Below are 27856 nucleotides of genomic sequence, written 5' to 3' on the forward strand. Positions count from 1 at the left end.
AAAATACAAAGAACACTGAGGATAAGCAAACACATGAGTGTAATCCTGAGTAAGAAGCTAAAAGTAAATTGTGTGTGTGTGTGTGTGCATGCACATATAAATGTTCACAGGCACTCACACACACATAGAATTTACATCCCTATGTTTATCAGGAGAGCAATGCCTCTTGTTCCTAAAAGCAAATTTGGCCCACTCAAATACCTTATCTGACATATTACTTCCAAAGTAACAACTACTTTGTTTATAGTATAGAAATCTTAAAATAAAAATATGACTCTCAATAAAAAGCTATTATAAATTTTCTTTCTTTTGTAGAGATTCAGTAGTATTTTCGAAGCAAATAGCAGAAATGAATTTCAATAATCTGGGATCTTAACTCATTCAGGAAATTTCCCTTATATCATCGGCTTCTATGTTTAATTTCTCATGAAGTTAGGAGAGTGCCTGTATTTACTTTAGAATCACTTGAAGGTACAAAAGACATTGTTTTGAAGAGCAGCTCAATTCTTTTTTAAAGCTGAGTTCTCGTACTATCTTCATTTGGTGACCTCCAGATTTTTCTGGGTTTTGAGTTGGAGAATGTTCACTATTTAGGAGGCCAGGCAGTTTTTCCAAGCATCTTAGATCTTTTCCTGGTGAAATGTAACAAGTTCTCTGAGGCAGTCATGCCATCAATGCCTCTAGGTCTATGCAATTCTGGCCTTCATAGCAATTATTCTGGATCCAGCTTTGGTTCTGACACTGGTTCAGTATTTGACTGACAGAGGTGGAGGAGAAACTGTTTTATTTTGATTGTTTGTTTTATGGTTTCTCTGGAGGAACTCTTGCAGGAGATCTGGATATAACATTGGCTTTGGTAAGAAGAGTGGGCCTCTGGGTGTGACTGGAGGAGCACTGTTTAAGTTTCTGTTCTAGCAGTGAATTTTCCTCTCCTCTTTGGACTTGGAAAGAAAAGATTCTTCTCTGCAGCTAATAAGCCAGCCTTTGTTCCTGGAGCCTTACCAGGTGTTACACAGTTTTGGAAAGCAAAGGCTTTTGGATGTCTTTGGATAAAGATCCAGTTCTGTTCCCTATTTCACACTTCCACCAGCACAGGGCTCCAGTCTCTTAATCCACCAAAATGAATCATCTCACCTTTTTTAAAACTAAGCTCATCAGCTGGGCGATCGTGGAGCACACCTTTATCCCAGCACTTGCAGGCTGAGGAAGGTGGACCTCTGTAAGTCGAGGCTAGCCTGGTCTACAAGAGCTAGTTCCAGGATAGGCTCCAAAACTCCAGAGAAACCTGTCTTGAAAGGGTTAATAAAGAAAAAGAAAAAATAAAGCCTAAAACTACGTTAATCTTCCTAGGTCCATTCATGGTAACAGAATGCTTTGCAATGTTACTTTACTTTTGCCGTCAATGCCTATTTTCCTTCCCTCCCTATTCTTAGGTTTAGATCACAGTGACTATAGGAATAAGGTCTTTTCTGATTCTTTTTATTTATCCCCTCTCTTATATTTAACCACTGCAATTTCTTGTCCTAGTTTTCCCAGAGCATGTTTTAAAAATATCTCCAGATATATTTCCTTAAGAAAGGGAAAGGGATAGATAGATGTGGACGGGAGGGTCAAGTGGGAGAATCAAGTGGGGAGATGGTTTGGGGAGGGAAAAAGGGTGAGGCAGCTAAAATTAAGGGACCATTGGGGGATAGAATGGAAACATAATGTAGTAGAAACTTCCTAAAATATAAAAATATAAGAAGGGAATCCAAATGAAGTGATCAAATACTGGGGAGACAGAGTCCTAACTGGCCATCTCTTGTCATCAGATGAAGCATCAGTCCCAGAATTGGGTTACATCTTATAGAGTTGATTAGGGGATCATTGAGAATCATCAAGCAACCAAGCCTGTTGCTAAGGCTATAGGTTCCTCTCTACAAACTGATGCCACAAAACTATTGACAAAGACAACATCTACTTGTCTTATTGAATAGAGAGATGTTGAGCCGGTGACTATATAGAGCCTTTCCCCCTACATTTCAGCTTCTTTGGTTCAGGAAGGTACTCAGTACACTAACAAAATATAAACATAAACAGCAAGACAAGTCGCAAACCTTTAATCTACAATGGTATACTACCTTAAAGAGATGCTATGGCAAATGTGGCACAAGACTTGTGGCAGTAACCAAGTAATAGCTCATGTGACTTAAGGCTTCCTCCACTAAATAAGACCATATCCAACACTGCTTATGTGACCAGAACCTGAGTGAGAAGAGAAATCCTAGAGGCCTAAGGAAAAACCAAAAAAAAAAAAAAAAAAAAAAAATCCACTGGTCTAAGAATAAAAAAAAAAGAAAAATATGTAGTGATAAAATAAGTAAATAAATAAGATAAATAAAATAATATAGAACACTGTTGCCTAAACATTTTAGAGTTGTGAATCAGCTGAATTCCTTGAGCTAGACGTACTAAGGGCTCATCCACTCTCCACGATCTGCTATTTTTCCTCAGCTTCCCATTTGATGGACAAAGTATTATCCTCGGATTCCGGCTAATGCTTTATTTCTTCAACAAAATTATTGGAGAACACACCCTTATCCTGTTTATTTCCCTTAGCCATCCTAGCAGATTTTTCCACATCTAGATGATTTCCATGTTGGAACAGTTAATTCATTTTGCTGTAAAACATTGTATTTGTACTCCACTATACAGTCAACCACACTGTGGCTTCAGTAAGGAGAGCATGAGCAGCATCCACTCTTGCTTTCTAACTGGGGTGCAGTGGGGAGACACCTCCTTCTGCTCCAGGTTCTTGGCTGCTCCTCAAGACTGGCTTCTGCTACAACCTGGCAGGCAAGAAGTGGGACTGTGCAGTTTTATATTTTTATTTTTAATATTACTGTATTTTATACTTTTAATTTTAATGCAACTGAATGTAAATATGAAAACATGATTCTAAGATATGAATGAAATCTTTTATAATAAAATGTTGGTTATAATTAAGAGGCAATGTAAGTGTGCTTTATCATGGTTTCTTTGACTCAAAACCCCTTTATATTCTTTTTAGATTGAAATGAGAGCAGAATTTCATATTATGTATAATTCCAACAGTTGGTATTTATAAATCAGATATATTTTGTGAACTTAAACAAAATTCCCTCTCATAATTGGGAATACTTTGAAGATTCTCAGAAGACATGGAATCCTCTCACTAATGTACTTTGATATCCTATAATGACTGGAAATATTTAATGTTCAGGGTAATTGCTTTCAGATTTAGCCTCATTTCCCCAAAGAGCCAACTACGTATAAAGGTATTTTTCTCCTCTGGTAACTTAGGAAAAAACACGACAGACATAACCACAGGCTAAGCAAATTATAGAAAAATCAGTTGAATAGATAGATTTCCCCGGGCTCCTGTTCTCTATTCCCTTCCACATTTCTACAAGAGGAAGGATTCACTTTCCTGTTTCTAATTCTATCCAGAATTGACTCTATGGTACTGGACACCTTCAGCATCTACTAATAGCCGAGACTTTCTTACTATAGCAATTGCATTTTGAATGAACAAATGTATTTCATACCCATGTCTATTAAAGATAATTGGACCAAAGCAATATTTTCAAGTTACCCTTTTTCAATGCCAAATCCTTTGCATGGGAATTAATGTATTACATTTCAAGAAGGAAATAACTTTAAGAAATGTATTCATAAAAGGTTTCCAATCTGCATGAATATAAGCTCTTTTAAAAAACAAAGAAGAATCTGGTTGTGATCATCCACACCTTCAGTCCTCACACTTGGGAGGCAGAAACAGGTGGATTTATTTGAGGTAAAGGCCAGTCTGGTCTATATAGTAAAGTTCCAGGACAGCTGAAGGAACATAAGGATAACCTGCGTCAAAACAAACAAGCAAACATATTAATTAATTAAAGCAAGAGAAATAAGAGTAAAGAATATACGTTGACCAACACAAGGGAATTATATTTATTAATTGCTTATTATTAGTGATTTAATGTCAACCACTTGAGATACTAGTACTCTGTTAAACAATTAGCTTTTATTTTTGTAATTAAATATTAGTAAGATTAATATATTTTATTTTTAAATAATAGCAAGATTAAATATGGCGACATTGCCCAAGAGCACTAAGGATCAAATTGACTAAGCCTTTGGGTCACTGTGCATTGTTCTACAGAGTAAACTTGACAATATAAACAGTTCACGGCATGAGGTACACAGTATTTGACTTGTGTTATGGATCAACTCCCACTGTCACATAAAAGCACCTGAGATAAAGATATGTACCTGTAATCTCCCATGTGGGAAGTGGAAGCTAGTTCTCCCTGACTCTGCCTTCTTTCCTCCTTTATCACTGCTTGAAATTCCCACCTTACTATATTCTACCCTGCCAGAGGCCAAAGCAGTTTCTTATTGACGAATGGTTATAATACATATTCACAGCATCCAGAAGGGAATCCCACATCAACTTTGTTATTTTCAATGGAAGAACTTGAAAATAGCATCTGTCATTGGAGCTTTGAGTGACTGGAATTTTAAGTTATATTAAATTTTATAACATACATTTCCTACGTGTTTTTAAAATTTTTTATTGTTTGGCTATATCTGAGATACTAGCACATTAAAATAATTACCATGAGTGCAAGGTTGGTTCTGGCTTCCGAGTCAGTTCCTATTTCAAATAAAAACAAAACAGTAAGTAAAAAAAAATAGAACCAAACACTTCCGCTCCGGACCTCGCATAGTGAAGAAGGAAACCCGGGAGTTGGACCACCTCTCTTCCTCAGGCTGCCGTGAAGATGGAGGACATTCAGACCGAACGTGCTTACCAAAAGCAGCCCACAATCTTCCAAAACAAGAAGCGTGTTCTGAGAAGTCATTGTTTTTTTACCGCTGAGTAGTACTCTAATATGTATATATTCCACACTTTCTTCATCCATTCCTCCATTGAAGGGCATCTAGGTTGTTTCCAGGTTCTGGCTATTACAAACAATGCTGCTATGAACATAGTTGAACAGATACTTTTGTCATATGATAGGGCATCTGGACAATGGCACTAGGTTTCGATCCTAATACATGAACTGGCTATGTGGGAGCTTAGCCTGTTTGGACGATCACCTTCCTGGAACTAGATAGAAGTGGGAGGACCTTGGTCTTCCCGCAGGGCAGGGAATTTGTACTGTGCTTCAGTATCGAGAGGGAGGGGGAATGGAGTGGGGGGTGGAGAAGAGAAGTGGGGATAGGGGGAGGGGAGTAGAGGGAGGGGGCAATATTTGGAAGGAGGAGGAGGGAAATGGGAAACGGGGACAGGTGGAAATTTTAATTAAAAAAAATATATATATATATATAAATAAATTAAAAAAAAAAAAGAAGCGTGTTCTGCTTAGAGAAACCGGCAATGAAAAACTCCCTCGGTACTACAAAGACATCCATCTAGGCTTCAAGACGCCGAAGGAGGGCACCTACATTGACAAGAAATGCCGTTCACTGGCAACGTCTTCATCAAAGGTCGGATCCTGTCCAGTGTCGTGACCAAGATGAAGATGCAGAGGACCATTGTCATCCTCCGGGTCTATTTTCATTACATCCGAAAGTACAATCGCTTCGAGAAACGCCACAAGAACATGTCTGTGCACCTGTCCCCCTGTTTCAGGGATACACAGATGGGCGACATTATCACTGTGGGAGAGTGCAGGCCCCTGAGCAAGACCCTGCGTTTCAATATTCTCAAGGTCACCAAGAAACAATTCCAGAAGTTATGACCTAGGACAAATAAAGTTAGTTTCTGGCAAAAAAAAAAAAAAAATGTACATTTTAAACACTTAGCATGTGTTTAATTATAAGCTCTAGTAAAAGATCTTCATACAGGTATAATTATATTCTGATTACATTCAAGCGTACTATCTTCTATGTATTTTAAAATAATTCCAATACTTGAAACTAACTGTTTTGACTACAGTTTTGGAGAAGGATCAACAATATTTATGTGAGAAATTACAAATTCTGATCTTAGATAGTTTTTTGTTTGTTTCCTTGTTTGGACTGAGAACATTCATGACACTCAGGAACTGTGATTGTACAGTTGGAAGGAATCTTCCAAGTTTACCCATAACATTTAATTAGTAAGAGCTGGCCTGATTTTCAGTGAAGTTGCCAAGATTCTTATGGAAATGTAATTGTCTTCAATTAATTCATATTTACCTAATTTATGTAGATATCTCTTCCTGATAGCCCTGGACCTGGTATAGTGTTTCAGAGACATTATTCATATGGAGCCAGTTAAACATCTGACACTTTTATGGCCATCCAGTTTCTTTAGCAGCTACTTAGTTGTGTGCCCTGTTGGATTTAAGCAGGCCTTCAGACAGCATGGAAATACCTGAGTCTGATTGTGAGCACGGAAATCTCCAACATGCTCAGAGTAGTAAAATTTCTTGACAGATTGTGTTGGTGTGTATGCATTCATTCCTTGTTGTGGAGCCTCTAAGACTATGTGTATTCAGCATTACAGTGAGAGAGTTAGAGGGGCTGTGCCATGTTCTGCAGGAATACCCATTGTATATATGTAATGACTATCAACATTCTAATTGTACCTTCTTCTCTTTTAAAGTTTCAGTGCAAAACTGATAAATGCATCCCTTTCTGGTGGAAATGTGACACCGTGGATGACTGTGGCGATGGATCAGATGAGCCTGAAGACTGCCGTGAGTATTCTGAACACTGGCTTTGGATTTTGGTGTTCTTCACATTCCACACCTGGAGAAATCATCTAGAAAAAGTTTATCTCACAATTCTTATAAAAATGTAAATACAAATAGTCGCAATATCTTGGGTTTGTTCCTCATGACTTTTTTTTTTTTTCTGAACAAAACCTTTCCCTTACAGTGGTCAGTAGTATAGTAATTGGTGTGATTTTTTTTTTAACTCAATGTATTCACCGAATTTGAAATGCAGATCAGCAAGATGCAGAAATACCTTCCCATATAATGGATAGAAAGTTATATTTCTTTTGTCAGTGTTAAAATATTGAAAATTCTTGAGGAGTCCGAATTTTTAATGTTAAATTTTATTTATGGTAAGTTGATTTTATTTGCCCTTAACAGTTACTGCAAAAGGGTTCCTGGCTGTGACAGCTCTGGTTAGAGCCTCTAAACTTGCAGTCATTGTTAACTTAAATGGTAATGGGCAATCAGAGAACTTTCTGGAAATTCTGTTATAGTTCACTCCATAGGTCATTCCAATCCTTCCTTGTCAAGATGAAGAGTTTACGGTCAATCCTGGCAATTCCCTTAGTGTCTCGGTGCATATTTGGCCTGACGTGGCACTGACATTTGATTCGTGCATTGACCTTGATTGGCCGTGACAGCTGAGTTCAAGATCCTAAGACTTCCACTGAAGAGGAAGTATCCTCAAAGTGAAAGGCAGTTATTTACTTCTGAAGAAGCTTCTCACACCAATTATAAAGCCGTTTCACACTTACAGATTGTTACTTGAATGAACTGTGTTTCATCTTCCTTTCCATTACTATCCTCATACTCTGGAAGTTCTTTCCCATATTCTCTTTTTATGTGGAAAGCATCAAGCCACCTCTTTGGTGAGAAATAAAGTGAAAGCCAATACTTTCCTAATCTATTTGTGTGTTTGATGTTTTAGGCATTGTTGATAGATTTTATCTTCATTCTAGTAGACAATGCATGAGGAGAAGTACTTATGGATAATAGGTATAAAGTTATGATCAAATTATTCTTTTTAAAAGTTTTTGAATTGGAATAGCAGCCAAAAGAAGGGGTAGTATGGATGATGATGAACATTCACTATGACTTATTTGTTATAAGAGAATTAGTTTTCCACAGTAAAAGGTATTTTTCTATAATGCAGTGAATAAAGTAAATATAATTTGCCTTTGTATATTTAAACATTATGAGATGTACCTGTTGATGTCCTCCTAAGATGACCTTTACTGACCAGAGCCACCATTGTTGAGGGAAATACCACATCAAAGACTTAGAGCAGAGACAGAATCACAATGATTGTTCTTTTAAATATTTGTACGTTCTGAATTCTATTTGTAACTTTGAAATATCATGTTGTAATCCACTGTGTGAAGAGTTAACTGCAGAGTTAATAAGAGTTTCTCCCAGTTACAAACTTTCAGAATATATGTAGCCAAGTGCTTATGTTTGTTTGAACAATTCAGAAAAGGCACATTGCTGGTGAAGGAACCTTATCTTGGTTAAACATTAGTATTAGCATATATTATTTTAATTAAAAAGTAAATTTATATATATGGTGAAGACATATATATATTTTCTAATACATGTGACAGATATATTAAATAGCTAATTGAAGCCATTTAGCATGTATATTACCTTATGTGCTCATTATTTGCTTTGTTTTGAAAACATGGAGAGCATTTGTAAGCAATCGTCAAGTGTGGAACATGTTGTTAAAAAATATAGTGACTACAATGTATAATCATTCTTTGGAACTTAATTTTCTTGTCTATTTGAATTTTTATGTCCTGTGGCCAAGATCTCCCAAGTCTTTCACTCTGTAACCACTAATAACTACCATTTTACTTTTTGTTTTAATGAGTTGTTTGTTTGTTTGTTTGTTTTAAAACATCATATATAAATGCCATAAAAGAGCATTTGCTCTTTCTTGGCCTGGACCATTTGATGTGATGAATGCTTTCTAGATTCCCCCAAATTATCACAAATGTGATTTCTTCCTTATTTAAGCATGAATGAGACTCAGTGTTTATCTGTGATATGTCCTTGTTTATCTCTCTGTGTACTCATAACGTGATGCTTTCTTGTGCCACCGTAAACACTGTAACACTGCAGCAAATACAGGCATGGCATCAAATTTCCAACACTTTGATTTCATTTCCTTTGTACACGTCCATTTATATCAGAACTTCCTAATAACATGCCAGTTCTATTTCACTTTTAAAGAAGTTTCCGGTAAATTTCTGTCCTATGTACTAATTTATATTGCTATCAAGAGTTTACAGTCCCTTTCTCCACACTTGCCCAATATTTGAAAACTTTGCTTTTAAAAAATAATACATATTTTGATAAATTTGAGCTGGTATCTCATTATAGTTTTAATATTTATCACCTTTGAAATTAGTAGTGTATTTTATACTTTTTTCTTTTAAGCATTTAACCCACTCTTAAAATTTTCTAATTTGTTAATTTATGTTTGAGTTGATTTTCATGCATTTAGTGTATCAGGCCATGATTAGGATGTATATTTTTGAAACATTTTTCCCTTTCTTAGGTTGTCTCTCCTACTATGATTGTTTCATTTTCTTTACAAATAATTGTAGTTTGATGTCATGACCATGTCTAATTTTGCTCTTGCTACCTAGGCTTTAGAGATCACTTTCTTATTCATCATCAAGTTTCTTGTCCTGAACCAAGTTTAAAACTCCAATTATATTTTATTTCCCAACTTGAGTTAATAAAGAAATTAATATTAACCTATCTGTCAGTAATTAATAGGCCATTGGAACCATGAGTTCAAAATAGTGTTTCCCTGTGAGTAATATGAATTGTGAGTCAGGTCTGAGTCAGAACTTGGTGTTTACCTCTGGAAATTTATACCTCTATGGCTGAACTGTTAATATCAACAACACTTGGTTTCCATATATTTAAATGGTCATATTATTGGTCATGTGAAAAGCTATAATTTTTATAAATAAAAATCTTCGCTGATTGGTAGTTGTAACCTAGTAGCTAACACAGAAAACAGTCAGTAGATCGTCTTTATTTTTAACTATTCCTTATATATAAGCAAACGTATTGTGAAATGCTACCAATTATAAAGTATTTAGTATAATATTGAAAATGGTATGCAAAATATTTCTGACATCAAAATATTATATGCAATTAATATAAAAAACAGTATGTTCTTAATGAGATTTGCACAGGAGGTATTCAGTTAGCATTAAAGATTATATGCTAAGGCCATAGTACTTTGTAGGCAGCAATGCAGAAAGAATAAATAATACTTTAAAAAAATGGAACTAGAGTAAAAGCTCTTTATTCTAGTATGTTTAGGAACAGCCTGGCACTGAGCTGAGATCACTATAGAGTGCTCTCCTAATGTGTATGTGTTTTTTTGTGTGTGTATATGTGTACCTGTATGTGTATATATGCATGCATGTTAATGAGCAAATGCATGTGTGTTGAGATGTGCACAGGAAGCTCATCAGAGGTCAATGTTGAGTTTCCTCCTCAGATGAGACAGAGACTCTTAGCCTGGAACTCTGAGACTAGGCTGAGCTGCCTGGTTCACACTTCTCAGGACTCAACCTGTCATTGCTATCCCAGAACCAAGATTATAGCTGTAGTGCACTATATTACCATTATTCTTGTTTTTTTTAGTTATAGTTTGCATGTTGCAGTTTTGTGTCTCTGGTAAGAGAGTTTATGAAGTGCAAGTCGGGAGGCCATCCGAGTTGCCCATGACTTAGATGTTCACCAAGCCAGTAGATCTCTAGATATGAGGCTTTTGCTTTATGCTCAACATATATTCATTGCAAAATACCAATGACAGTGTCAGAAAATTTCTGTGTAAGACATGAGGAACTTAGATTGTCATCTACAATACCTGCACGCTTTCTCTCCCAGCTGAATTTAAATGTCAGCCAGGACGATTTCAGTGTGGAACAGGACTCTGCGCACTGCCCGCTTTCATCTGTGATGGGGAGAACGACTGTGGAGACAACTCAGATGAACTGAACTGTGGTAGGTGATTAAAGTCCTAACTTGGGCACATCCATCTAGGTCTTGATTGCTCCTGACTGCACTGACGTAAATGCAGACTTGGGTCTCAGTTCACATTATTTTCTTCTCTTTGTCTTAGACACGCATGTCTGTCTGCCAGGTCAGTTCAAGTGTACCCAGAACCAGAAATGTATCCCTGTAAACCTCAGATGTAATGGACAAGATGACTGTGGGGACGAGGAAGATGAAAGGGACTGTCGTAAGTCACACAGAATGTCAGGTCTTGTTGGACTTTTGAATGCTAACTGAAACTCGAATCAAAATTAATCTTCATGCACTGTAAAGAAACAAAGGAATTATATAGACAAGAAATGACTAAATTTTGTCAATTACAATGCTTTATTTATGAAGTTCTCCATAGAACAGAGAAAAAAATGAAAAGATACAAATAATCTTTATTTTAACAGCTACCTGGATATTTTGTCAGACAAGAACAGGATATACTCACCTTTATCATTAAAACAACATAGCAGTCGATTACAAGATGTGTTCCCATAAACTGACTTTCTCCCGCATTGAGTATAAGTACTTTATGATTTTTGATAAATGAGTTATGGAAAATTAATTCCATTTTTATTAGGAAATTTTCTCCCATGAAATACCAGTTGAAATTATGCGATATCAAAGCACAATTAGTTTTAAATACTGCTTCAGATAGTAATCCCTAAAATCTACTAAAAAGAATAAGAGTAAATTATTTTGTTCTTGTCACATTGTACTTCTGTCTCTACCCAAACATCAAATACAATAAAAGAAAGCAAATGGCTCTATTCCACATGGAGAAATGGCTAGAAAGTCATGTATTTATGTATGTGCACACACACACACACAAACACACACACACATGTACACACATGCACACACGCACACACAGAGAACCCAAAAGATGGAGCACCTGTCAATTTTCAGGTTTTCAACAAAACTGCTTTGAATATTTCTGTCCTGATGAATTTTTATTTCGTTCTATAAAGCTTCTTTCAGTAAATAATGTTCAGGCATTCAGCAATTTGATGGAGGCGCTGTGATCTGAGTAGTTTGGACCTATTCTCAAAGCTGGCCACTCTAGCAGTGGCTGCGGTAAAGTGACCAGGGTTGCCATAAGTTTACAGTCTGAATCAAATGTTTACTACTCCCTCAAAAAGCCCAACTACTTCTGAGGATTGTTATTAAACTTTTGGACTTTTCATTTCCTCATTCATTTATTGTCTTCTAAGTTTAGTCATTTGGGCTTATAAAATGAATCAGGATGAACTCTTAAAATGTTTGAAAATCTATTTTTCAGGACAGAATTCTCCACCTTAGGAAGTGGTTTACAAATATATAATCTGTAGTTCTCCTGAAAATGTTGGTTTCATTCATGTATCTTCACAAAATTATATTATCTTTTGTATTTCCAAATTACAGGAATTAAAACACACATTTTCTCTACTCAGTACCCATTAATGAAAAGAGACGTTCTCATTGGGCGTCTCAAGTCCTTGTCTAACTGCTTTTAATAAATAACATATTCATTTATGCTGAATGTCACACATTAATAGATATTTTTTATCTTAAGCTGAAAACAGCTGCTCTCCTGATTATTTCCAATGCAAGACGACGAAGCATTGCATCTCCAAACTGTGGGTTTGCGACGAGGACCCAGACTGTGCAGATGCCTCTGATGAAGCCAACTGTGGTGAGTGTTTTGCAGCTACAAAGGTCAGCTTCATGCGCTGGTGCCATAATCTGAGCTGAGCACAGAGGGGAAAAAAACCCTGAACACAGCTCAGCAGCAAGTGTACACGGACAAGTTAGCTCCTCTGTGCTGAGAGTCATCACGAACTTAGACGAGCTATTTACAGAAAACAGGCTGAGTTGAAAGGAAATGAAGTGCGTGGCCCGTTTAATAAAGGCACAGATTAAAATGGAATGAAATGCAGCTGATGAGCTGTTTACAGAAAGCATAGCATAAGATGGAAGTAAATGCAAATGATGAGCTGTTTAGAGAAATCATGGGGTAAATCAAAACATAATGAAAGAATAGGAAAGTGAATAAAATACTGGGTCCATTTTAATAAATAACTATGATTGTGAAAACTCTTTTGAAATGTTAATATTTGCAATTATCTTCTAGTACAATGTTTCCTTATAATTTAGAATGAAGATTACAGTCATAGATTACTGCAAAGTATCCTGTTTTAAAAATGTCAAGACCGAGAAGGGATGAAATGCAGCTCTTAAGTCCAACTCTTTATATCAACATTTATTAAATACTAATTTCATCCATTTTGTAGGCAAATATGTCAACTTGGCATTCCGAGAAGAAAAAGCATTTAAACCAGTAATTGATTAGAAGAGATGAAAATTGTGCAAAATGAATATGGGACTTCCAAGCCATTCAGAATTGTCTAAATACATTCACAAAGATTCCTCATTGGGAAGAGAATTAAAATCATAAGGTTCTGAAATTCCGTTTATAGAGAAGAGCAAAAAGGACAGGTCTTTAGTCACTTAAAATAATTCCATAAACCTGTCTTCGCAGCACACAACCATTGTAGCTTACCATAGTGTCCTATAATTGTCAGTTACCACTTGGTATGCACAGTTAATCATACCATCTCCACGCATACTGTTCATCAATTCCCCCATTATTAGGGGCTTTGGTAAGCAAGTTAATTTCACTGGCGGATTAGCTGTGTTGCCTTCTGCAAGGTTTTTAATCAAGGCAAATAAGATGAGGTATTAAATTTAAATTCCTTACTGGCTAGAGTGTAATTTCTATAGTATAATCCTGAAATTTTAACATAATCTTGTTTTGATAGATTATATAATTCAACAAAGACATTTCTCGACTAGTTATCAGAAATAAAGGTGCTTGTGTTCATCACACTAACAAGACTTGATATTTCTTCAGTAGCTTTATTCTTTTGAGTGTGATTATTCCATTGAACATATTCAACCAAAAACATAGAATGAATTGGCGTGTGCCTTGATTTTTTTCCCTTTCAAACATGTTGTTGGAGTCCACTTGTTGGTTCCTGCATGCTCAGCCCCAGAATAATCACACAGAAACTATATTATTTAAATCATTGCTTGGTCCATTAGCTCTAGCTTTTTATTGACTAACTCTTATATATTACTTTAACTCAGATCCATTAATCTGTGCATCACAGCCAAGTTTCAGCACGTCTGTCTCTGGCTGCATCTTCATGGCTTCTCTCTGCCTCTGCCTCCTTTCTCCCAGCATTCAGAATAGTTTTCCCTGCCTATCTAATTTCTGCCTTATCAACATGTCAAGACAGTTTCTTTATTCACCAATGGTATTCACAGCACACAGCGTGGTCAGGAAATTTGAGTGACATTATGCTGAAGCTGCCACACACTGCCAGGACCACAATGTTTTTCAGGGCAGGGATCCTTTTGTAAGGGTGAAATTATTCCAGGGATCCCTATGTAGGGCCTTGGAAAGCATCCCAGTTTGGCATCATCCAGCAATTCTCAGCAAAGCTGTCTATGCCTTAGAAAAGTAAGAAATTAACAGATTGAAATATAAAGTAAATACATAGGAAATGAATAACTTATAAAACCATGTTTATATGGATAGTGGTTATGACTTAAGGAGCAGAAAGATGATGCGGTGGGTAGAGGTACTTTGCATACAGGCCTGATGACCACAGTTCTGTTCCTGAATCTCACAAGGGATATTGCATGAGATAAATGCATTTCCTGAGAGAGTGGTCCTAGGTCCTCCACACACGTGCTTGTGTGCTCAGTCATCAACATAAAGGCATACATAGAAACACAAGATAAATAAAATTTCACAAATTACATCATAGTTTCTTTAATTGGGAAACATTATTTTGTGATGTATCATTATATAAATATGAATAAACAAGTAATTAATCTATTTTCTTGCTGAAGATTATTTCTATATATTATAATTATTAAAAATTAGTAAATTGAAGACAAAACAGTTAATAAACCTGAGTTGTAAACATTTTGCATTGGTGTTTATTTTTATTAGGTTTAATAAAACCCAGAGGGAGGACTGCATTTACCATATAACCAGTTACAAGTTGAATTGTATTTATTTCAGCTTTGGGTCCTGGATTGAGGCTGAGGAATGAAATTCAGCTCCAGCCCAGATACCTGTAACTAGAGCAATGTACTACATGATAGTTGTACTCAACCAACTGTGAATTTCCTCCAATTTACATTTATGATAGCCCTTTGCAAATGCTTATTCCACAAGGAGGAAATTTCAAAAAGATGGCACATGAACGATGACATCTACTTAGTGATTTGAATCTGTATTTCTTATATTTTCATAACCATTACAAACTGGTCCAGTATATTTTATGTAGCAAACACGTGAAGTGAGCATTCTCATTGTGAGGTTATCTGGTAGGGCTAGAGGCAGCTGTGTTAAAGATTGTGGCATCTAGCTTTGGAGATATTTAGAGAAACTTGATAGCGGGACTTTATTGTTGGAAAACAGGCATGTATTTATCCATAAACACCCTGAGGGATTTCAAGAAAACCTTGACCCTAGGCTGTGGAATAGAATTAAGAGAACTAAGTCCTAGTTTTAAAAGCCCAAGCTCCCATATGTATTCAAACCCTACTCTGATCTTAAATTTTTACTGATACTTGGGACCTCTTGAACACAGATTTTCACAGACGCTTGCTTGTGATTGTTCCTACAAAAAGGCATCTTGCTTTACTGTTTCTCATCTTATACTTATTGCACCTTGAATGATTTTTTTCTACTTAGTAAAACTTTTATTTATTATTATTATTATTAAAATTTTTCACCTCCTCCCCTCCTCCCATTTCCCTCCCCCTCCTTCCCTTTGCCCTCACCCTTCCTTTCCAGTCCAAAGAGCAGTCAGGGTTCCCTGCCCTGTGCGAAGTCCAAGGTCCTCCCCCCTCCATTCAGGTCCAGGAAGGTGAGCATCCAAACAGACGAGGTTCCCACAAATCCAGTACATGCAGTAGAATCAAAACCCAGTGCCATTGTCCTTGGCTTCTCAGTCAGCCCTCCTTGTCAGCAATGTTCAGAGAGTCTGGTTTGATCACATGCTCCATCAGTCCCAGTCCAGCTGGCCTTGGTGAGTTCCCATTAGATCAGCCCCACTGTCATAGTGGATGGGCACAACTCTCACAGTCCTGACTTCCTTGCTCATGTTCTCTATCCTTCTGAATGATTTTTAAAACATCTTGAGGAGTCATTATAATATAACATTTCTGGACACCTTATATGGTATTCATCTCCCAGTGGAGCTTGGGGTTGATGATTTAATTCTAAAACCTTAAAACACAATCACAGAGCTTCATGTTTCTCTTTTAAAACCCTGCCCAATGCAATTCTTGTCTCAGCAATTGGAAATTCTTTTTTTTTTTTTTTTTTTTTTTTTGGTTTTTCGAGACAGGGTTTCTCTGTGGCTTTGGAGCCTGTCCTGGAACTAGCTCTTGTAGACCAAGTTGGACTCGAACTCACAGAGATTCACCTGCCTCTGCCTCCCAAGTGCTGGGATTAAAGGCGTGCGCCACCACCGCCCGGCTAGCAATTGGAAATTCTTAAAGGTAATAATTTAGTATCATATATTTCTAATCACTCAAGTAGCTATGATGAAAATGAATGCTTTTAAAGCTTGGTAAGAAGGAAAATTATTTAGTATGTACAAAGAAAATTTTGTTGTTTCAATGATATTTCAACAGTGGTGCTATGTATTTACTGCAGTTTATATTCTCTCTCTCTCTCTCTCTCGTGTGTGTGTATGTGTGTGTGTGTGTGTGTTTTAGTTTTCCGAGACAAGGTTTTTCTGTAACTTTGGAGCCTGTCCTGGAACTCGCTCTTGTAGACCAGGCTGGCGTTGAACTCACAGAGATCTGCCTGCCCCTGCCTCCTAAGTACTGGAATTAATGAAAGGTTGTGCCACCACTGCCTGGTTGTAGTTTATGCTTTTTATGCATTTATCATATTTTTCTTTAATCTATTTGTTTTGAGAAACTCTTTTTCTCCAAGTAGCCACGACAGCAAGCTCTCTCTGCATATGTGTGTGTGTATGTGTGTTTGTGCATGCGTGCATGTATGAAAGAAAGTGTAACCACTTCTGTAGTGTTGGAATATTCAGGTTACCAACATTCTTCTGACCTTTATTCACTGACGATCTGTCCACGAGAAGGCTGGGCAGTTATTTGTTGATGGTTCTTTTTCTTTTCCTGAATAAAATAGACTATAAGTTTGAAAATATGTTTCAAGAAACTAACTGGAACCACACAAGGAGGCAGGTAACCTGCCAAATATTCTAGACTCTAGAGAGATCCGTAGTAAACTGTGAGGAAATAGATTCCTGTCTACTAGGAATTTAAACTCAATTGATGTAGAAACCAATTTATTTTAACAAAATGTGCAGTTGATGTAGTTGTTTTCTTGGAAATTATCACTGGGCAGTTCATATTCTGTGATTTTTGTTTGTTTGCAAAACCTTTTTGACAGGCCTTTATCTCTCATTCTTTTCAAACATTTAATTCTCTAAAGTGGCAAGATAGTAACCTGTGAATACCTTTCTATTAATCAGAGGAAGATTTACAGTAGCATATGAAGAAAGTAAGCATTATCCTCTTATAGAAAAAAAAAACACTAAGTAAAAGTGTAGACATTAAGTTCAGATAACTAGGAGCTACTTTTTGGGGGAAAATGCTTGGTTAATTAGATTTGACTGTATAAAACCCCATTTAAACAGACTTTGGGGTAGCATTTTCATGCCTGACTCCTCACTTGTACTTTCAACTCTTTTAGGTTTGCTTAGCCCTATGCCTGTATGTCTGTGCTGTATATTACTGAAATCAAGCAACTGCAGTGGAAAGTTGAATTTCTTTGTATATTAATACTAACCCTTGGTAAAGCATCTATGTGTAAGTAAAAAAGGTACAGTTTCTAGAGTCATAGTTAATAAACCTAGATGCGTTCTTACAAAAATAACATTGAGGATCAAGCATCAACATTGCTTGTTAGGTGTCTATTTTCTTTCACTAATACTCTGTGACGTATGATAAAGACAAGACAATAATCATTTTTATCATCACAACTACGCACAATGCTTGTGTAGAAAATGATGGATGTCGATGGAGAGGGGAGGTGGAGTTTAGTCTGAGATATCAGCTCTTCCTGGACTATGGACCTTATAAGTAAGTTACTGTTTATTCTTATTGCCATTTAAAATATTATCCTTCAATATTCCTATTTTTCTGAATGTTTTCTTACAATAAATGACTACTCACTGAATTTCTTTAAAAGGTTAGCATGATTTCAGGGCAATTAAAAGAAAGAGCAGATCTTGCCTATGACATATGGCTTTTCACACTATGATTTCTACTTTTCACACCCTTTCCTTCCCTGCCTAAGTGCTAAGACATATCCATCCCCAAAGCTCACCCGTCTTCCTTTGATGGAGGCTGGGGGCTTCTCTGGATGTTTAGGAAAAACAGAAGAAATGTAAAATCCTACTGTTCACTGAAGTTTATATAATTTTACTGTGTGTCAAAACTATAATTTTTGAGCAATAGCATTTTGATTATGTGGGCCATATATCTTACAGGGTTCTGGGTTACCTCAGTTGGATTGATTGTTACCAGCTATTCCATTTCATTTTTATTAACAACTGAAAAAATATGCCATTATGTAAATATACAACATTTCCATTATTCAACAATCAGTAGAAGGATATCCTTTTTTTTCTATTTCTGACTATTTTAAATAGAGCATCACTGACAATGGATGGTCAGATATCTCTATAATATGATATATATTCATATGAGAATATGCCCAAGAGTTGCTGGGCCCTAACGTTTTCCTTGGGGGAGGGGGCAAAAAATCGTGACATCAATAAACACAGACACCGGGAGTCAGGTAGAAGATATACAGAAGATTCATTTATTTAACAATGGGGAAAATTTATGTGCCCCACCCCCAGCACCCAGGCATTCTCATCCCTTGACTGTTGACATTTCATACTGGTCTATCTTTGGCTAGGCATGATTAGGACTTCTGATAGCCCCTGGTGCTAGGCACTCAGGAAACACCACTTTGTGGCTCCTTGTTGGCTAGATACAGTCAGGACCTCTGACAGCTCCAGGCAGACTCCAGGTTGGTTTCTTTTGGCCTGGTAGGCCTTACATTCTTACACCTACGAATTGTGCATTACTTTTCTGTTGCTGTGATGAAACACAGAAATAACTTATTAAACTTATATTATCTAACCTTTTTTAGAAGCATAAGAGTTTACTAGTCCACCGTTGAAGGTAGGCATGGCAGAAGATGCAGACTTCATAGGGTCAGAAATCTGATAGATCAAATTTCAGTCACAAGCATGAAGCAGAGAGAAACAACTAGAAGTGGCCCAAGACTTTGAAATTCCAAACTAATATTGTTAATATAACTCTATAGTGACTTGAAATTTGGGATAATGATAAATATAGCATATTTTCTATTGTTTAAGGCAATTTTGGCTATTTTTATCATTTGAGTTTCCATATGAAATATAATTATTTTCTCAATTTATGTGAATAATTGTTTTGGAATTTTGATGGGTATTGCATTGTGTATGTAGATTGATTTTTGTAAGATGGCTATTTTTACCATAAAATCAGACAATCCATGAGTGTGGGATATGTTTATGCAATCTGGTATCTCCTTCTTCAGTTTATTTGCTTTCCAGTATCTTAAAGTTTTATTGGTATAAATTTCTCACTTACTTGACTTATTTGATTATGTTTACTCACACACACACATACATATATACATACATACACACACACACACATGCACACACACATGACTGTTAGGAGTGAAATTGTTTCCTTGCTTTCTTTCTTGGTATGCTTACTGTTGGTTTTTGGAAAGCTACTGATTTTTTTCTGTGTTAATTTTATAGCCTGATACTTTGCTGAATGTGCTTCTCAGATATAAGATTTCTGTGTGGAGTCTTTAGAATCTTTTGTGTATATAATCATATAATCTGCAAATTAGGATATTTTGACTCCTTTATTTTATATTTGTATCTCTTTAAGTTCTTCACTTGTTACCACTCTAGCTAAGACTTCAAGTACTATATTGAACAAGAGGGAAGAGAATAGACATCCTTGTTTATTTATTTATTTATTAAAAATTTCCACCTCCTCCCCTCCCACATTTCCCTCCCACTTTCCCCAGTCCCCCTCCCTCCATATCTTAGTGGAAGTTCTTTGTACACTTCTCTACTTATCAAACTGTTACTTATAGACTTGCTATATGTGGTCTTTATTATTTTGAAATGCATACCCTATATTCCAACATTCTTTATGACTATCAATCTGCAGTGATGTTTAATTTTGTTAAAGGCCTTTTCTACGTCTAATGAGATAATCATGTAGTTTCTATGAATAAGTCTAATTATTCTGTAGCTTACATTTATTGATGCATGTATGTTGAACCATTTCTGTATCTCTGGAAGAGGCAAAGTTGATAACTGTGATTAATCTTCTTAATTTGCTCTTGAACTTCAATTTCAAGTGTTATTGAGAACTTTTGGTTTTATGTTCAACAAAGATATTGCCTATAAATTTCTTTAAGGATTTTTATGATAGCTTTTGTTAGTTTAATAATAACTTTAATTATAAAATTTAGAATTCTTCTTTTGAGTTCCTATTTTGTAGAACAGTTAAGGAGTATTGGTATTATTGCTTGTTTTAAAACTTGATAGAATACTGTGATGAACTTATCCGCCCCTGGCATTGTTTTAGTTGGGAGAATTTACAACATTTCATTGGATGTTATATTCAATATATTCAAATGTATTTATTCCACCTTTATTTACTGTTGACTATATATATATATATATGTATATATTAACTTCTTTTAATTTCTAAAGTTTGAATATTCATTTTAAAAAATATGTGCTCAGAATTCCCAGAAGTCCTCACTATCTCTTCTGCTTTAATGTCTCCAATTTTTACCATTAATTCTGTTAATTAGATACCTCTCTCTATTTTTTGTTAATTTTTAAATATCTTTTAAGAAATAACTCGTCTTTTCGTTGATACTTTGTATTACATTGTTTTCATTTCTATTTCATTAATTTCAGCCCTGATTTTGATTATATCTTTCTATCTCATTTTTGGAGGCATGCTTTTACTTGTTTTTAGAAGAATTTCAGGTACATCATTAATTAATTAATTTTCCATCTTTCAAAGTTGCTTAAGTAGGTACTTAGTGTTGTAACTTTCATCCTTGAACTTCCTTCATTGTGTCCCATAGAATTTAATGTGTTATATTTTTATTTTCTTTTACTCTAGAATTTTTTATATTTTCTCTGGATTTATTCCTTGTCACAGTCATCATGCGGGTATGGGTGGTTTAGTTTCTATGAGGCCTTTTTGTTATTGTTTTGTATTTTTTAATTTTTGTAGTTTCTATTGATGTTCCTCTCTAACTTTATCCCATTGTGGTTACATAGGATGTGATTTCAATTCTTCTGGTCTCTGATACTTATTTTGGGTCCCAATATTGTGTGGACTTTATAGTTCCATGGGATTTTTGTAATCCCATGTGTATTTTTTGGTGTTTAGGAAGATATGTTCTATAGATATCTCTTAGGTCCACTTGATTATCTGAAGGATTTCTTTATATATTTTCTTCTTGTTGTTGTCATTTTTGTTTTTCTTGATGACCACTCTTGGTGAGAACTGGTTGAGATACTGACCCGGGATCATTGTAGTGGAGTTAATCTATTGTTGATGATCTAATATCATTTAATTTAATTTAATGAAATTTGATGATCCTCCATTGTTTGGTGGAAGCATGTTTTGGATTCTGCATATTGATTTTTTCCTTTAATGGGAAATAAATGTTCCTCATTATGTCTTTCTCTTCTAATTAGTTCTGGTTTGAATTTCCACCTTTAGATATTGGATTTTTTTTAGATATTGTGCCTTAGTTCTCTTTGATTAGAATACTTTTTCCATCCTTTTACATTAGCACTGCTAAGGTGGTGTACTTGTTGGAGATTTCTATAGGAGCAAACTGTTATTAAAGGGGATTTATTAGACTGACTCACAGGATATATTCCAGCAATTCTAACAGTGGTTTTCACACAACAGAAAGATCAAACTCTCAGAGGTGTTTGGTCCATGAAGCTGGATGTTTCTTAATCCAAATCTAGAACCTGGGAAGATTCTTGGAAAACTGCTAGACTTAAGTCTATCTTGGAATCTTGAAGGAGTTTGATTTAATACTGGCCACAGCAATAGAGTAGACAAACTTGACAATTACGTTTGGGTCAATCAGACAAAAAGAAAAGCTTGTTTGTTCCATGTAATGTTGTATGGACTATGAAAAGGAGATTATTTACAGGTTTTTCTTCCTTAATTAATCTAATTAAAAAATATCTTAAAATAGCTTGGTTTCTTTGGGGTTTTTTCTTTTATCTTTTTTTTTTGTTTGAAATAGTGTGTTTATAAAAGTTATATATTTTTAAGTTCATTCTTCTCTTATATATGTTACCTGACCACAGTTTATCCTCCCTTCTTTCCTCTCAGTCCCTCCCTACCACTATTCTTCTGCTCCTAGTCCACTACTCTTCCATTTCCCTTTGGAAAAAAGTAAGACTCAGAGGGATATTAACAAAAGGTGGCATATTAAGTTCCAATTAGACTAGGTACCTCCCCCATATTAAGGCTGGACAAAGTAACATGGTAGGGGAAAAGGCTACTGTATATCCAGATGTAATCTAGACACCTATGGACCTGACTTTTATAAAGAAGCCAGATTTATACAGTGGGGAAAAAGAAGCCGCCTTTTACAAATAAGCAGCTCTAACTGAATGTCTGCAAGTGGAAGAATACAAATAGATTCATATCTATCACTCTGCATAAACTGAAGTCCAAGTGGATCAAAAGCTTCAAGATAAAACCAGATGCACTGAACTTGATAAAAGAGAAAATGGGAGGTAGCCCTGAACGCATTGGCACTAGAGGCAAATCCATTAGCACAGCCATTAAGATTGACAATTAGTAAATAGCATGTATGAAACTGAAATGTTTATGTAAAACAAAGGTCATAATAGATTTGAAAAACCTGCAGTCTAGAGAATGGGAAAAGATTTTCAACATCTCCATATTTGACGGGGGCTAATTTCGAAAATATATACAATAAAAAAAAAACTAGGCACTAATAAATCAAATAATCGAATTAAAGTGGGATGCATATCTAAACAGTGAATTCTCACCAGGGGAATCTGAAATGGGAAAGAAACTCTGAAATAAATAATGAGCATACATAGCCATCTTGGGAATGCAAATCAAAACTACTCTGATATTTAACCTTACACCTGTCAGAATGTGTAAGATTAAAAAAAACAACAAAAACAAAACCTCATGCTGGCAAGGATGTGGAGCAACAGGAGCACACCTCCACTGACGGTGGGAGTGCAAACTCGTACAGCAACTTTAACAATCAATATGGCTTTTTCTCAGAAAATTGGGAATCGATGTACCTTAAGATCTAGTTATATCACTTCTGGGCATATACCCAAAGGGTGCTTCATCCTACTACAAGAATGCTAGCACAACTAATATTCATAGCAGTTTTATTAATAATAGTCACACATTACAGATAAAGTGTGATAGTTTTAAAGTCAGGTGACCTTCTACCAGGTTATAATATTTGGCAAAAATGCTATCTTCCACAATGAGATTTGTTAGATTGCAGTTAACGAAAATTTGAATAAATAAAAACAGATGTATTTCAATTATGGGTCAGGTATTTTATTTTCCCTCAAACTTTTCTAGGAATACTGTCTTAGTTATATGTTTTTTAACTGTTTTATAGATGAAAAAAGTTGTGAGACAAGGTTTTGTAATGCAGGTGAATCAATTTTTTTAATCTGTGGATTGCTGTATTGCATAAATAGGGTTTATTTATATACAATATATATATATATATATATATATACAGAGAATTATCATGTATATGGATAGAGTACATAGTTACAATATGATAACACATATTTGTTGCCTATATACTCTAAGAAATCTACATGTGAGCTGATTGACAAGAGCTAGGACTATCATCCAAGAGTGAAATGGATGTGGTAAAAAAAAAAAATACTTGTTAGCTTGTTTTTCAACTGTATGGGTTGAAATTTTCACTAATTCCATGTTTTGGCTCAGCGTATATATTCATTTATTTCTATCATTTTACTGACAAGGTATTCATAGACATGTTGGTTAAATAAAATCAACTGTATTTCCAAGTTACAACTGAAGAGGGGCTAAGAAAGTCTTATATCCACAATTTCATATGCTATACATTATTGCAACAAAACTCATTAATGTTTAGGTCATGAGGTCAGTTGTACTGGGCATCTGTACTGTTCCCACTTTTATTGTTTATATAAAACCTGTTCTATATAATTTAGAGATACTTTTAGCTATGTATTTTTTAAAATAAAATATGAATCAACCTAACATTTTCCATTGGGTAAAAATTTCTTTGTTTCAAGACTTTTAAGTAACTTATTTTATCACCATCCTTCAGGCAATGAATTTGAAATCTTTCGTTCTTTACCTGGCTTATATCTTTAATTCTATTATTTATATTTAAATCTCTGCCCTGAAGCTTCCCAGCTTTCATATTTTAAACATGATTTGTACTTTGCTATCTTTGATTATGAAATGACAACTTTTAATTGTAGTATTTTGTTCATGTAAAAGCAAATGAAGCCATTTCTCACACTATTGGCCCTGGTACAATTAGCTTCTGAGAGGCTTCACACCACTTATAGAAATTATAATATATGTTCTGCTGAGTTTTCAGTGTATGTTGAAAGCCCTTTTATGTTGTTGCCTTTTAAAAGGTCCCTATGAGCCATCCTGTAGCTCTTGCCAAATAGTGAATTTAAATAATACTTGCTATTCTCTAAGGTATATCAAGCACCTATTGCTGAATCATCTCTACAAAAGTGAGTGAGGAGTGAGTGAAAAAAATAAAATAAACACGTTTTATTTTGGTTGTTCAAGTATATGTCTTCCATAATTCTAGACTTCAGAGCATTGACATTAAATTTACCTATGTATGTAGTTTTTCACTTTTGCATAAGACATACTAACTTCTCTGCTTTATGGTTTCTTCTCTATCACAGTGCAAAACAGACCTAAATTATTAGAGTGTGGAAGCATGTAGAGCTGTTTACATGCCTTCCAAATCACATGATGGGACATATGATTTCTTTTCAGAGGAAAGAATGCTGAAGGCCCTTATTGTGTGACTTCATAAAAATCATTCCTAAATTCTGCTGCTCCATTCACGATTAGCTGTTATGAACTCTCTTGATTCCCTTAAATCTCTTCTCCTCTCTCATTTTATGTTGGGTGCACAGAAAACTAATAGGACTAAAATATACAAACATATATGAATAGGAAGCACACAAAAACACTTGAAAATGCCACTCATAAGTGTGTCAGTGGTTTCTATGAATCTTTGTGACACTGAAATAAATGGTTCATTCTAATTTTACTGAAACACCCAAACAGTTATTTTTATTACTTAAAGCACAGAAGGAACTACATTAAAACTGCAAATTTCACAACATTGGATAATATATATTTATATATGTATGTATGTTTATATATTTCATGCATGTGTATGAATATGTGGCTTCATTTTCTATGATTTTTTTGAAGCTTGAGAGTGATTGAATGATTGCCCCTCATCTCTGGTAATAATGATACCATAAATCATTGTCTTTCTACTAGAAGTATAGTAATGATAAATTGTTGTTTTGTTTGCTTCTTTTATCTAATGGCATGTTCTGAATATCACTTCGTGTGCATATGTATGTTTATATTTTCTTTGGTGGAGTATCTGTACCATTTTTATATTTTTCTTGAATTCTTTTTTTGTGTATGTGAACAGCAAGTTTTCCTATGATTGAACTTAAAGTCTTTTTCAAATGAGTGTTTTGAAATTATTGCCTCATGATTTATGAGGGCTCTTTTTGTTTTCTCTCTTTCTGGAGATTTGGTTTTACTCTCTTGTTCTAGCTTATTCTTGAGGTTGTTGGTCCAAATGTTCCTTTCTAATGCATAAACTCTATCTTATTAAAGTTTGCACACATGTAATTAAAATATTGCCTGAGAATTTCATTTATAAATATATTGTATATTGATCAAACCCGCTGTTGCTCTCTCACCTCTAGCTCTTTGTATATCTCCTACCACTAACATTTTTTCGAGTTACATGTTATTGTTTTTTAAATTCACTAAATCTACATAATGCTGTCAGTATGTTCTTATGTGTAGCAATCATCAGTTGTCCATGTCATCTCAACAAGTCTTAGGGCATTGAAAGTCCTTCCCATGCCCATCCTGCAATTTTGGCTGACTTGATCTAGTGGAGGTCCTGTGTATGCATCCACAACTGCTGTGAGTATGTGTGTGCAACTGCAGGTCATGTCCTGAAAACATTTCTTCTGAAGAGTCATCCAGTACATCTGTCCCCTACAATGTATCTGCTCCCTTTTCTGTGGTGAGTCTTGATATTTGTGGGTAAGGAGTAGGACAAAGATGTCCTGCTTGGCATTAAGAACGCCATAGTTTCTTATTGTCTATAGTGTAACTAGTTGTGAATTCTGTATTAATCACTACCTAGTACCAAAGGAAATTTCTCTGATGATGGTTGGCAGTTACACTAATCTATGGTTTAAAAAAAAATAGCCACTGCCTTCATCCCTTAAAGTACAAAATGCAGCGTAAATCATTGGATCAGAAGCTGGGAAATGGTGGAAACTGCTAAGACTTATGTTTCTTCTCAGAACTCAAACAAAGCTGTGGGAAAGAGAAGAGGAGAAATTGGAAATAGATATATCCCTTTCCATTTTATAATGAGAACATATCCCTTCCTACATAAATACCATGACCCTCAGAACAGATAATAAATATGTCACTAAATGACTTGCTACATTTGATTGTTTTTGTGATTAAAGCTAATTGGGTCAGAACAAAAATAATTTATAATTTTCATTTATTAAGAGGTCTTGGATGATCAGGAATTAAGTTGTTCAAAAGAAAGAAGATGGTTAAGTTCAATCAACATACTTTAGTTGTCTTCTGAGATAAAAGCAAAGATTTTCAAATATTCAGAAAAGCAGCAACATGCTTTTGCTTTTAAGAAAAAATTGGTGCCCAAGTCACACAATTGTCGCCCATATTCAGAGGGCCTAATCTGGTCCTATGCGGGTTCTGCAGCTTTCAGGACAGGGTTAGTGAGCTCCCACTAGTTCAGGTCAGCTGTCTTTGTGAGTTTTCCCATCCTGATCTTGACCCCTTTGCTCATACAATCCCTTCTTTCCCACATCAACTGGGAAAAGATTCTGGGAGCTCACCACAGAGCTTAGGTGTGAATCTCTACATCTGCTTTTACCAGTTACTGGATGAAGATTCGATGATGACAAGTAGGGTGGTCATCAATCTGATTACAGAGAAAGACCAGTTCAGGTACATTCAGCTGTCTTAGCTGGGCTCATCCTTTTGGATTCCTGGGAGTTTTTCTAGCACCAGATTTCTCCCTAACCTCATAATGGCTCCCTCTATCACGATATCTCTTTCCTTGCGCCCTGTCTCTGTATCTATACCAGCTCAATCATCCTGCTCCCTCATAGTCTCCCCCCTCTCAAACTCCCAATTTACTCAGAAGATCTTATTTATTTCTCCTTCCTGGGAGCATCCATGTATGTCTCTCTTAGAGTCCTCGTTAGCTTCTCAGGAGTTGTGGACTGTAGCCTAGTTATTCTATATCTTTATATGTTTAATAGCCACTTACGAGTGAGTACATGCCATGTTTGTCTCTCTGGGTGTGGGTTACCTCACTCAAAATGTTTTTCCCCCAATTCTATCCGTTTGTCTGCAAATTTCAAGATGTCATTTTTTTAATCACTGAGTAATAGTACATTGTATAAATCTACTGCATTTTCTTCATCCATTCTTCAGGTGAGGGACATCTAGGATGTTTCCAGGTTCTGGCTATCACAAATAATGCT

The 27856-nt window shown here is 35.5% G+C and overlaps 1 protein-coding gene and 1 pseudogene across 7 annotated transcripts in view; both read left to right on the forward strand.

Annotated features, from left to right (window-relative positions):
* Window positions 1–27856, forward strand: part of Lrp1b (LDL receptor related protein 1B) — a 1777797-nt gene that overhangs the window by 1582205 nt on the left and 167736 nt on the right. For all 7 annotated transcript variants that reach the window (XR_009056008.1, XM_057755646.1, XM_057755649.1 and 4 more), the window contains exons 63-66: window positions 6614–6707; window positions 10644–10760; window positions 10879–10998; window positions 12355–12474. Coding sequence is in view for 6 of the 7 variants with exons in the window: in XM_057755646.1 (XP_057611629.1) it covers window positions 6614–6707; window positions 10644–10760; window positions 10879–10998; window positions 12355–12474 (451 nt within the window). In the remaining variant the exon portion in view is untranslated. The remainder of the gene's footprint in view (window positions 1–6613; window positions 6708–10643; window positions 10761–10878; window positions 10999–12354; window positions 12475–27856) is intronic.
* LOC130864774 (40S ribosomal protein S11-like) lies at window positions 4803–5765 on the forward strand (annotated as a pseudogene).

The sequence above is a fragment of the Chionomys nivalis genome, chromosome 22, assembly GCF_950005125.1.
Source record: "Chionomys nivalis chromosome 22, mChiNiv1.1, whole genome shotgun sequence".
NCBI lineage: Eukaryota > Metazoa > Chordata > Mammalia > Rodentia > Cricetidae > Chionomys > Chionomys nivalis.